At 40.9% G+C, this 13,658-nt stretch overlaps 1 protein-coding gene across 2 annotated transcripts; it reads left to right on the top strand.

Moving 5' to 3' along the window:
- The first annotated feature begins 1,426 nt into the window (after nt 1–1,426).
- Nucleotides 1,427–10,595, top strand: pex2 (peroxisomal biogenesis factor 2). 2 transcript variants are annotated; one of them, XM_040127235.1, is made up of 4 exons: nt 1,427–1,551; nt 1,979–2,145; nt 8,689–9,398; nt 9,991–10,588. In XM_040127235.1, exons 2-4 carry the CDS (start codon nt 2,133–2,135, stop codon nt 10,063–10,065), a joined length of 798 nt encoding a protein of 265 aa, XP_039983169.1. In that variant the 5' UTR covers nt 1,427–1,551; nt 1,979–2,132; the 3' UTR covers nt 10,066–10,588. The 2 variants fall into 2 exon arrangements, with proteins under 2 accessions (XP_039983169.1, XP_039983168.1); XM_040127234.1 differs by having other exon boundaries at nt 8,689–10,595.
- Nucleotides 10,596–13,658: the final 3,063 nt, after the last annotated feature.

Raw genomic sequence — 13,658 nt, 5'->3', positions numbered from 1 at the left:
AGCCAGATAGCCAATACATACAATGATTGCAACTCTGTTAAAGGGGAGCGCCACTGAAATTCAGAATTATTTTGCCTTGGAGGAGCACCTTTACATCTGTGTTCATAAACAGCTCTCTCCTACAGCCAAAAAAGTAAACAAACAGTTTATACCATCCCCTGACACATCATATAAAACTGTTGTATAGCTTCAAGGAGAGTAACTTTACAAAGACGGGAGATGTGACAGTATCTAAGATAACATTCTAGGGTTAACATTGTATTTTAAGGTAATGAACTGAAAATGCAGCCATTATATAAAAATCAATAGCATGTTGGTTTACTGTTTTACAGCTTTGGAAAAGCTATTTTTTGATATGAATTCTTTGATCGGGAGGTTTTTCAAGTGTTTTAACATGGAAACATCATAAACCTAGGGTGGGTTCATAGATGAATGGGCATTGTGTTTTCAATGGACAAGCTTTGTGATTAACTGTCTACATCAACCTTTCAGACTTGGGAGCTCCTGGGTTCTATATACATAACCTTGTTAAGTGGGCCCTCAACTGGGGCCGGCTAACCGAAACCCATCTCATAAACCTTGTTACACTCACTTTAATGCAAAGCTCAGCTCACACGGGCTACATTCTGTATCTAAAACATGTCGCACGACAATCCTGATGATTAGAAACCTCTCTTTTTTAAATATGAGTGTGGATCTGTGTTCCTGATCTCTGCCCCTCAGATGGAAACATAATGCAATTTGCCACCTGTTACAAGTGCTGTGGCTTTATGAAAGCACCCCTGTGCTTCCTACTGTCATTTGTCTGACAGGACAGAGGATATCTTCTGATGTCCGAGTCACCGTGAACAGGATGTTCTTTGATTTGTATTGGATGGATGATAACCTAATGACAATATATGTCAGCAGAAGACTACACATCCTGTAGAGACTTTGGGTATGACTTGGTACCTAAATAATACTTTTTTAAAAATGTCATTTACGCTGTTGACTGGACCCATGAATACAACCAACCCGGGGTCCAGAACCCTGGAGGGTTACCTAAGGAGGCTTTAGAGTTTCATCAGTAAAATGAGCAACGCTTTGATTTCAGTGTTATTTTAGTCACTAAAAAAATACAGTATCGCTGTCATTATTTGATCTTAACTGATTAGGCATTTGATTCACTCCACTGTCCTCTCCACAACAAAAGTACAAAATATCTGGCATCACAAATAATCAGATCTTTTGATGTATATTCCACCACAGCAGAAACAGAGGATGGTACACATTTACAATTAACTAATATATTCACCATTTAATCACTAACTAATATTATGTCACACAGGCTGAAGCAGATGTTGCGCTATTTTTGCACTAACTAATCATACTCAGCAATTGCCATTATGTCGGCGCTGAAATTCGAACCCACGCCTCCAAAGAGACCAGAGCCTGAATCCAGCGCCTTAAGACCATTCGTCAACACTACCATTGCTCCACAGATTCACTCACCTGCAGGAGTTGGTCTGGCGTTACACTGGTTTCCAGCTCCCACCATTTCAACCTCTACTGGTAAAGCCCTTTGAACTCATATAAAAGCTGTTTCATTTTATTGTCTCAGTCCCAGGTCCCTGAGTGGCCACTTTCAGCTCTACTTCTCCTGAGGGAGAGGGCAGGTTCAAAGTATCATTTCCCTGTCCCGACAGCTCCTACTTGTGTTTTTTCCTACTTTTCCTACTTGTTTCCTACTTAAGTATTGTTTGAACAAAGTACCTGTGCTGTTTATGAAACAAACTGCAGGCTTGAAAAAGCTAACAAAGGCTAGCTAACACTCATAATAACAGCTTTCCTCTTTGGTTAAATCTTTGCACAGCCTTATAGTTTACATTATTAGACCACTGTAGAGCAACCTGCAAAAAGTCATTATGCCTTATGACATGCATTTCGAGTGCATGTAAGACATTATCTGAATATCTGTGTTACTTTATGTCAATTACAGTCGCTTCACCAAAAACTTCGTGGCTACGTACCGTTACTACAACGGAGGACTGCGAAAGCTTGACTTCCAGATTGCTCACCCTACCCCTCCAGTTTGCCGATGCGTTGGCACTGATTGGCTCATTTTGACCAGAGGCTTCGTAAACGTGACGTTTATGTACACCATTGGTGAGTTTTCTTTAAGGGGCGGGGTATATTTTTACAACCCGGAAATACTGTTTGTTTTCTTTTTATCAGAAAGGACTGGGTAACGTGGGTTTCGCCTTTCATCTGAAAAGAAATGGGTAAATGTATATTTGCCGTGTTGTTTAGAAAACATTCAAGTCTGCACTATTTTCATCCATACCATTGTATTTCCACAGGAAGCTCAAATGCGGCGCGTCTGCCTCGTTTAACCTGTGGTCGTTTAAACAGTGTTTAAATGGAGGTCCATCGTTATCACCTCCTTGTTTCTGTGTAGTGTCAGTGTCGTGTCTCTATAGCGCTATCAATTCCTTTTTCCTGCATGTTTGCATTTTAAACTAGATACCATATTGCGATGAGATCACAACAGCTGACGCCCGTCAGCGTGTTAAGATAGTAAGGCAGAAGGTACTCGGTGGTCATTACTGACAGACGTTGTTTATGTGTAATGTCTTAGCATGCACGGGAGTAACTGAAACTGGGATATAGTGATCTTTGTCTTAAATGGTGCCAGGGGCGTAAAGTGGGAGTCCAATGGCGTTTTCCTTACTTCCAATCTCCTTACTTCCGGCACCCTTGCTCGGACCATACCCATCTCCGAACTCGGCCTTCATAGTGATCTCAACTACACACCTGTAAAGTTCTGTGACTATATCTTGCAACGCCCCTGTCTCCAGGACCGCATTTTGCCATGATGACACAAAACTCACTAGGTGAAAACAATATCGGCCCTGCTGTTGCGGCTGGTAATCAACTCGATTGTTGATGTCTGTTGATGTGTATAGTGCACACGGTTCAAATGACCAGCCACTGTGAGTTGGTATTCAGTGCAAGTCTTGTCCAGATATATTTACCAAATGCAACTGTGGATGGTAACCTTGTGATGGTGTGTTCCTTCAAGAGTATGTTCTATTGCTCTGCAAATAATTCCATTATTCCCCTAAATAATCAGTACCAGAGATCAAAACCTTCCACACTGAGATTCAAGGCAGAGTCGATCTTATTGATTTTCAAGTGACTGTTCACTTCATTTCTCTCATCCCAATCATCACTCCTCTACTCTTATCTGTTTTTCTTGGTTATATCTCTCTTTTCCAGTGGCTTTGACTGCACTGCTCTCACGCAATCTGCCAAAACCTAATCCCCACTGTGATTATCACATAATGCTCTCACCTTATTATCAGAATGGAGCAGATTTGGGTTTTATTGTTGTTAAAGACTCATGGCCGCGAGCTAAAAAATTAAGAGACAATGCATTATGAAGAGAATGTAGACCATCTGATTGAAGTATATTTGTATGCCTCTGGAACTAAACAGTGTAATGAGTGTGTTTTTAAGGGAGTCACTGAAGTTAGTTTGGGCTGTGATCTCACTCTAGGGTCATGAGGTCATTTTGTACAGTTTCCAGATGAAGGTGAGCGATTAAAGGCAGTTGGGTTAACTGTTCACTCGGAAAGAATCACCTAAGGCTACAACTAATGTTTATATATTTCTGACCAACGGTGCCAAAGGTATTCCATTTAAAATGACAGGAAACAGAGAAAAGTAATCAAATATTCACATTTTAAAAACTGTAATAAGCAAATATTAAGCATTTTACTGGACTAACAATTCATTCATTAAATAATGTGTCATCAGATCATTTTCTGACTTTGTTTTGTTGGGGGGGTTTTTTTGTTTGTTGTTTTTTTGTTTGTTTGTTTGTTTTTAATTTTGTCATTTCAGTACTACTCTAGAATCTACCATATACTTGCCAGGTTTACATATGGTAACGTACTGATAGGAACTTGCAGACATAAATCTAACTGTTATTACAGAGAGGCAATGTAGGATATTTGGTATGCAAAACTAGTTTTGATAAAGTCTGTGCATTATATTCGTTTATCTCTTAAGCATCACGGGATTTATTTCCATATTTGCACTGCACAACCTGTACATTGCCAGAAGGCACATTATTTTCTTGTTTTTGCAGGATATCAGTGCATTAAACTTCCGAATTTGCAGCAGCAGCAATAACAATTCCCCAAATCGATTCACAGATACATATCAAAGAGGAAATCCTGAAAGTAGTGTCAAGGAGGCCAAAAAAACAGCTCCCTCTCAATTTAGAATTTTCCACTTCTACACACATTTTAATTGCTACACAGACTTAAAAACAGACAAAATTTTTAATACTATTTTATTCATGCATACAGAGAAGCGAAGAAATGTGCTGATCAAATATTCGTCAGGATAAGACATTTTATTTCCATGAGGTCAGGCCCCAGTGCTTTCTCATTGACTCTTAAGAAAGACACAACTTCAGTTCTCTCATTTATTTGTTCCGCTTTTTCTTCCACATTCATTGTGCCTCTCTGCCATCTAAATCTTTCATGACTTTTTAAGTTGTTTTTTGCTAACCCCTGTACTTATTGCTCATACAGCCTTGGCAAACTCAACCTTCGTACTCATGAAATCAATTAATTCTCTTAAATAATTTACCTTCCGAGCAAACCAGATTAAGCAGAGCAGATTTTTGTGTGTCAGACTGACTGTTCTAACTGATGTGTATTTTTTGTGTTCAGGCATTAACTTGGCCCTTACCCCATGGCTCAGAGGAGTCTTCGGTGATTAGAGAGAGAGGACAGCCTTGATAAAGCATTAGTGTGGGACACACACACACACACACACGCACACACACACACACACACACACACACACACAGCCTGTAGACCCCTCTGTGCATTTGCACACATTCATTTTTCATGAAACAGACTCATAACAATTAGTCTGGTTACCGCCTGGGTAATCTTAGCATCCCTGTAATGCCTGTGGTCTGCTGTATGACATCACTGTCTTAGAAGTTCTAAATCTGACATTCTCATCCGTTTTCATAGTGAGGACATTAGCAGACCTTGGCTAATAGGCTCGCTCTCATTCCAGGCGAAAGAAGGGCAATAAAGTGAGGGGGCAGGAGAGAGGAAAATAGAGACTGGACTGCTCAGAGAAAAGGTTTTTAGCCACCACAGCTTCTACACAAATTAATTCACATGAGCAGGAGAAGAAAATGTAAAGTTGTAATCCAGCATGCTTTGCCAATGCATAGCCTATTCCTCACTACAAGCATCATAAAAAGCCAAGTGAACATTTATGCATTATTTCAGCAAATATCTTATTCTAACAACCATATCTAAGTGCTTAGGAATTTGAGCACTACACCATCTAGGAAGCTAAATCAAGACTTTTGGCCACACAATTTCCAACTGGAATGGAATGATAGACTTGTGAGCAGCTTCAGAGCATTTGTCCGCAGCAGAAAAAGCAAAATGCAATCCCCCAGAGATACTCCACCATCCCAGCATCCCCAAGTCTCTAGTCCCCATCCCCTAAACGCCTTCATCCCATCCCTAGACACCAAAGACAAGGTCAGTAAGAAAGTCCAGCGTTCCTCTGTCTATAAGCTATTCCCTCGATGCCTGCACCTGAGTATGGCTGAGACGTGTATGCCTCGGGAATGTTCCCTCCCCTTTATTGTGACCGTTAGACTGAAGGTCAGCTCCTAGGGAGAGGTTTGTGCTTATCTGTTTTTCCCTTCCCTCATTTTTTCTCCATAGCTATTTTTTCCCCCAGTTTCTTTTCTTCACTGTATCAGTAGACAGTAGCTCAGAGCTCCCAGCTTGGGGTTTCATGACATGTTGTCTGACGTATCAGTCTTCTTTTCCTGTCTCTTTGTCAATCCGTCTTTCTGTTGGGTAGCTGTCATCACAGCCTATTGTCTAGTTTTCAGAGGGACCGACACAGTTGCAAGGCTTCAGTCTGATGTTCTGTATTCTTTTGTTGCCTCGTCTCTCCTTCCCCACACTGGTCATGGCCCCCATTTGCCTTGAAGCAATGTTACAGTGTGTTCCCTGTTAGATTGGATATTGTTGTTGTTGTTGTTGTTGTAGTCTGTAAACTATGGCAGTCAGCCTTGTGTCAGTGTGCTATCTTTGTCTGAACAAGATGCACAGGCTACAGGAACAAGGGGAGGAAAATAAAACTCTAATCTGACCTGAATCCAAATACCCTTATATATCCCAAGGAAGAGGTTTTTGAAGTGTTTTACACAGCTCTGATAGAAAAGCAAGAACCATGACTTTTCAGGTTATTTTCTGTTGATTTTCAGTGAACTCTTCTAACCTGACTTCTGGGTCAGTTGGTTGGCTGACCCACGAGAGAATTATCAAGTTAATATATCACATCAGAGCTGTGTGTGTGTGTGTGTGTGTGTGTGTGTGTGTGTGTGTGTGTGTGTGTGTGTGTGTGTGTGTGTGTGTGTGTGTGTGTGTGAATGAATACATCAGAGAAAGTGTGTCTGTATATGTTTTGTGTGCAAATGCATTACAACAATCAAATGTTGTAATGTCTGTCCTCTAACACACACCATGTCAGTACTCTGTAAATACTGGCATTGACTGTGACTTTTGACTATTACACAAGAAAAATGGATTTCTATCTGTCCACGATGAAAGCCCTATAAATTCAAATGCTTAATTTTTATAGGCAGCCCAGCATTGACTGAAGTGTCTGCTTGTTATATATTTGCCAAGTGCTGCGAGTTTGAAGAGAAACTGTCAATAGCAATCCCAGCTATTGATATGGCAGTGGGCAGAAGCTGTTACTTGGCCCCCAACTCTGGCATCCCTCTGATCCCTCTACATCATAATTACATTAATATTGACAGACCCTTGACAATAGTCACATTACTATTGATAGGTGGCTGTCAATACCGTGTTTTCCCAAATAAAACATAATCATTCATAACTTGTAAACTGCTCGATAAAAGGCTTTGAAAAGAATATTGGACCTGGCCGGGTTTACTTTCCCAAGAGGGCCTCTGCTGTGACAGGGATTTCTTCCACCTGGCTGTGTGATTGCGCATTTGTGTGTGTGTGTAACTATGGACTGATAGATTAACTTAGCTCTGTATTAGAGCTCTGCAAAGATCAAGGCTACCCTTGACATACATATAGTCACACACACATCTAAACACAGAGGCACTTACACACACAAAGGCACATTAATCTGCACACTTTCTCCCATCAAGGAAAAACTTTCAGATTAAGATAAAAAAATGGAGACCGTTTATTGGTTAGCATACACATTCAGACTACCTCTCTCTTTTTTTAATCCAAACCCTACTTCCATCACAGGCAAGGTTCTAGTCACTAAACATGGCAGCATTTCAAATGCAGCTTAATGAATTTGTTACACCTGCTTACTTTAGCATGAATTCACTCTTTTCTCATTCATTTGCTAATTCTAACTTGGTTGGACGGTGTACCCTGGCTATGTTGAAACATCATGAATGGTGGTCCTGTGCACCACAATAAACCCAAGAATTGCCACAACATATTAGAATGTTTTTTTTTTTTTTACCTCCTCGAGCAACATCTAAAGTGACTATCATCTCTCTCTCTTTCTGTCAAAACTGTTGGCTGTAATGTCTTTTAAAGCCTCGTGACAAATCCTGTTCAGCAAGACCAACAAGCCACTGTCAAAAAAGGGCCTCTCTGTGGCCCTCTTGCTCTGTCTCTCTTCTTGTGTTAGTTAGTCTTCCACTTCTTAAGCGTTTCATTTGAGGAAAGGGCAGATAAAACCAGGGGAACTGTTAGCAGTTTGGAAACGTATGCAGTGCAAAATAGTCCAGACTTCACAATGGTGAGATCCCATATGGAGTTGACTCTAGGGGGAGGAAAATTGTTCCACATTTGGCAGATGTTTACGGTGTACCAGAGACTCTGCCGTTAGCCTAATCCCTAGTGATGTGATTTGTACACACACCCCTATCTCCAGAGGGAGCAGGCACCAAGAGCCCCAGGGCTTTAGCTCCTGTGTGTGTGTGAGTCTATGTGTTTATTTGTGTGTGTTTATTCACTGGAGAGAGCAGTCTAAGACCCCCTGCTCCTCTGCATTGCGCAACTCAAAGGTTGCATTAAGGACGGGTTTTACATGTGAAAAGTGATTTCCGTTCCTATGTATAAAGAAAAAATAACCTTCCAAACAGGATCAGCTTCATCTCTGGGGCCTCATTCCTCGCAAAAATCGAGCTGTCCTTCTAACGGTTGTGTCTCTGTATATATTTTGTTCATGTTAATAACTTCAAGAGATCAATTATGGTTTTGTCTGTATTTTAATAAGTTATTTAATAATGTAAAGTCATGAGAGATTTTAGTATTCTATTTTTGGCAGTTTTAAAGAAAATAAATTTTTCTTTTTTTCTTTTCTTTTTTTTAAATCTGTAAATGTTTCATTTGTTTGAAACCTGTCTGATCACTTTTATTGTTGCCCTTGTGCGCTTCAACGTTTTTTTTAAACTTTTTTTTCTCCAAAGTTTGGTTTGTGAACAATAAAGTTGGTGAATACAGTATCATAACATCTAGAAAAATAAGATTAAGGCTGCAAAAGTATCTCAATGTCTTTGTCTTTCTGCATGATATATAAACAGCAAAATTGTAGTCACCCGAAAAACATGATTAACGCATATATCTTCATATATTTTTTCAACAGGTTTGGAAAGCATGGACAACCAAAAAAAGGCAGCTGGAAGCTCTGGTCCAGAAACTGATGTTGAGCTGCAGACCCCGGTATTGCGCATCAGCCAGCTGGATGCCCTTGAGCTAGACTCAGCCCTTGAGCAGTTGGTATGGACCCAGTTCTCCCAGTGCTTCCAGAACTGCCGCCCTGGCCTGCTCACCTCTCTGGAGCCTGAACTGAGGGCTCTGCTCCAGCTGCTCCTGTGGAGGTTCACACTGTATTCTAGCAGCGCCACTGTGGGCCAGTCTTTACTGAGTCTGCACTACCACAGCACTCTTTCCTCCTCTCCCCATTACAAACCTCTATCCCGCAGGCAGAAGTTGGGTCTTGCCCTGTTCACCTTATGCCCCAGCTGGCTCCAGGAGCGTTACCATAACCTGCTGCTGTGCTTGGGTTTGTGTTCAGCAGGGCCTGTGTATGTAAGAATCAGTGGTTTGCTCCAACAGGGTCTCCGTAGTTGCCTGACCCTTGTTTCTAGTATTGCCCAGCTCGCAAGACTCATCAACTTCCTTGTGTTCCTAAGGAAAGGTTGCCATCCTGTCCTGGCTGAAAGGATTGTGGGAGCTCAGGCAGTTTTCAGCAAGTCCAGAGCGGTCCGGGACATAACCTACCAGTACATGAACCGGGAGCTGCTGTGGCACGGCTTTGCTGAGTTCCTCATCTTCCTGTTACCACTGATCAATGTAAGGAAACTGAAGGCAAGAGTGTCCTCGATTGTTTTTGGGGGAGAAAGTGCTGATGGGGAGGAAGTGAGAGAAGTGCAAAGGGTGTGGAAAGAGTGCAGACTGTGCGGAGAGTGGCCGACCATGCCTCATACAGTGGGCTGCCAACATGTTTTCTGCTACTACTGCATCAAAAGCCACAGCATTGCAGACACTTGTCTCACCTGTCCCACTTGTGGTGCAGAGACAGGGCAACCTGAGCCAGTCAGGATGGAAGTGTAGATGATTGGTGTTGATTGAATGCGCATACAGTGCACAGACTCATGACAGACTAACCACCTATGTTATTATGGAAATTTATCTTAAAGTTTACAATATTTTGATAAATTGATCACAGGAAAGAATTATATTAAAACATGAAGAAAAGGGTTTTATAGCGCTTGTTCTGTGAGAAGCCCTCCTCTTTGAAAGATTCACAAGGTAGTCGTATATGAGTTTATGACTGGACTAAAGTCTTTTTGATGTCTGTGTCTTTTCTGAACACACATCGACCTGTTATGTTTAATGTATGTCTGCATATATTGACTATCCTCTGCCCCTTCTGTTTCTCCAGCTGGACTTTGAACAGAACTATTTGTCTTTGGTGCACTGGACAGACTACAGAGAAGCACACAGAGCATATATTTGATGAGTGAACATGTTGATTTATGCTCCAAATTGGCTCTGTGTTAGTGTGTGTGTGTGTGTGTGTGTGTGTGTGTGTGTGTGTGTGTGTGTGTGTGTGTGTGTGTGTGTGTGTGTGTGTGTGTGTGTGAGTGTGTGTTTGTTGAAATGGGAATATTTGTTCTGATGAAAAATGCAGAAAGTCAGCTGAATAAATAATGGGAGGAATTTATGTTGCCTCTCATCATTGCCAAATTAGCATTTGTTGTTTATTTTGTGCCTAAATTGTATTTCAACATCATTAAAATTGATAGAGTACTACCTCTTGGGTGCTTATTTAGTTAAGTAGAGGAGAGAGGGATGAAGGAAAGTTATAACAATCAGCACACTTCTCTCTAGACAGGCCTGGTCGTTCTAACTCCCATTATCCATTTTCACAGCACCCCAACATGCTCAAGATCAAGGGGGCAGCCGGGGGCTTGGATTGACTCACACACAAATGCACAGACTTGACAGCCAGCCTCTCTTTTCCCTTGGCCTTTCTCTCTTTTGCTGCCTTTCCATCTCTCTCCGTCTGTAATCTCTAGGGCCCTCGCCCCTATAAGACTGTAGTAAACTGTACCAAAACCCTGGCAGTCGTCTCCTTCCTCGCAGGCGAATTACTCTCTAATCCCTGTAATGAGTCCAAAGATGCTTATTTATGCTGGAGTTAACCTCCACCAGTGAGCCCAGCCCTAGGCCAAACGCACCCCAGCTGAGTGAAGCCTTTCCTGTGCTGACAAGAGAGGAGTTGGGTAGGGTGGGGGTTGGCCATGGGGGGCTACCGCCCACCTCTCCTTCCCTCCCCCTTCCTTCCCTCTCCCGCTCTCATCACTAGGGCTTAATTGCTGATAGCTGAGACAATCAATCGGAACTGCAGGTGTGATAGAAAGTCTATTGCGGAGAGCTGGTCTCAGATCTACTGGCTCAGAAAGACATACACACACATTTGCACTCAGAAAAGGTTAATGTTTCCATTGAGCAGAGAGGAGGAAGTATGAAATATTTGTCCTCATTAGGTGCATAAATGCCCTGACGAATGCCGGATAGTTGTACTGGCAGGGCTGATCTTAAATTATTTATGTAACTTACCATTCTGATCTTTATTTCTCCTACAACTTCTGCGGGACTGTAGAGTACATGTTCCAGAATATATGTCCTTAGTGGCAATGCAAGTCTACAATTGATGAATTGTATAGTTTAAAGCACATATAGAAGTACTTAAAACAGTCCCTAAAAACCATCATGTGGATACTTGGAGGTCCGCTAGGACATTTTGACTAATGAATCCAATAGCAATGCATATAAAGGCTGAGACAGGAAAAACTGGTTGTCAATATTTTATGCACTACATTACATTAACACGCAGTGAGTCCCAAAAAGCAAGATTAAGGAGATGTTTGAGATTAAGAATGCATACTGTATATGATCAACCTTGATGCAACTGGGACATGTCATTGTCTTAACATTCAGATAGACTTAACATCCAAACCTTTTTACAGATATCACTCTACAACTCAGTCCCCAATCCCCAGGAAAGAGAACAGATAAAGAAGAAACAGTGCATTAAAGTCTATTAATTGAGTTAGGCCATGGATTGAATTAGTTGGAAGGTTGAACAGGGCTCTGGATTTAATGAAGGTACCTAGGGCTCTGTTAAACCTATCTGTCTTTGGATCTTTTCTAATTCACAGGCTCCATGTGGAGAAGAAAAAGAGGAGGAAGCCCAGATTCCCAGCGGCTATGCAAAGCAATCTGCACATTCACACGCAGCCATTTAGGGAACAAATTGGCCCTGTGCCCCCTCTGACGGAGGTTTTAAGAGAAAGGGAATTAGGGTGTTGAATCCCTAACTAGAACTCCTTCTTTGATGAGCCTCTTTATCCGCCTGTCCCTCTTCTCCATTTCTTTGATGTGAGGCGTTGATTTTCCTGATTAAATAGTTTTTAAAGTAAAAACCTCTTCTCTGGGCTCTGTAATACTGGGTACTTTACTGTACCTATTGTAGGTTCATTTGCGTGCATGCTTGTTGAATGGTTCATCTGTGGTATTCTTTAATTGGAACAGAGCCCTCGGCTTGCAGATACTATTAAGGATACAATAGCTTTGATTTGTACATGCATATTCTTATCTGAGAAAGAAGGTTATCATTTAAGTTTATACCTGGCATTTACCTCTTCATTTGAAATGGCTAGAAGGATGCACAAAGCCATGTGTATCTCTAATGAAATTAAAGAGTAAAAACACTGTGCTTTTTCACTTAAAAAAAATTCCATCCCTGATCCTTCTGGTATAAGCTTTCACCTACTTTTCAACAGGTAAGGGAATTGCATCCCTCTTGTAATGGGAGATATTTCCAACAACTGACATCAATTCCAAAGAACGAATTACATTATTTTCATTCCAAGAAAACATGAAACAAAAAATGCACCAGTCGTTGACACCTCAGAGGATTTTTGACACCTGTATATGTTTTTCTTGTGGCATGTCCAATATGTCAATAGAAGTTACAAGTATCTCTCATATGTCATCTCATCTATTCAATAAAAGACATGCCAAATAAAACACTGAAATTCCTCCAAGGTAGCGAAATCCTGAGTGGGCTCGAGTTCAGGACAGCAGCCTCTGCAGGTATCTTTGTTATGAGAGTTCTTTCAACACCTGCTGGGCTTTGGATACCACCGGGCCCAATTATCTTAGTCTGCCTCCTCTTCTTAACCACCTCTTCAGTCTAACAGGTCAGGGGGACAATCAATCACACCTAAAATAAGGAAGTAATTTCCTGGGTTTTTATCAAGGTGTTGAGGTTTTGTCTGGTTGCATTTCACAACTTGAAAAAGACGGAGCAACACTGGTTTAGGAATATATAGAATTTGGACTTTGCTTTTTTGTTCTCAAGACCCAGAATAATTTGAGATGTATATGTGGCCTGTGTGTCCACCTCATGTGTAGTTTGTAAGAGCAAATAAAAAGATCAAGAAAATATACTAAATAGTCCTAAAACCTAGAATCAATGTCAATAAAGGTTATTGTACTGTATAACTTAAATAAGTTACAGTGTAGGCTATATTCTCCTCCTCCACATCAGAAACAAAGATATCACATCCTGACAGCACGCATGCATAAAACCAGGAGATTCTTATAAACTCAATATTATATACTGTATCTTGTTATACTGTATATATATTAATTTGTATTTATCCATTTAAACTGGTTTTTAAAATTTGGTGCATGTTTTTTTTTCATTAATTGGTGAACTGATTTTTCTATTGCATACATTATAAATCTGTCTGATCTGAACATCCCATTATATTATTTTTCCCCAAAGCACCATGGAACACAGTTTTTTTAGATTCTAAGAATGCAAAAAACTAAACATTAAATGGCAGTGTTGTAAAATGACAAGTTATTTGAGACTGAAACAAATAAAAACACTAAATCAAATAAAAAAAATCTAATAAAAACACGAGCATATGTGTTTTTCAGCATAAAGAGATGGAAGCAAACTTTGCCTGACCTGTCCTCTGATTGGATGAGCCAGGACAGGAGTAGCAAGGGCCTCATGGGGGATTATAGACA

This window comes from Xiphias gladius, chromosome 5, assembly GCF_016859285.1.
Source record: "Xiphias gladius isolate SHS-SW01 ecotype Sanya breed wild chromosome 5, ASM1685928v1, whole genome shotgun sequence".
In the NCBI taxonomy this organism is placed as follows: Eukaryota; Metazoa; Chordata; class Actinopteri; order Istiophoriformes; family Xiphiidae; genus Xiphias; species Xiphias gladius.
This window is presented reverse-complemented; position numbering and strand designations above follow the sequence as displayed.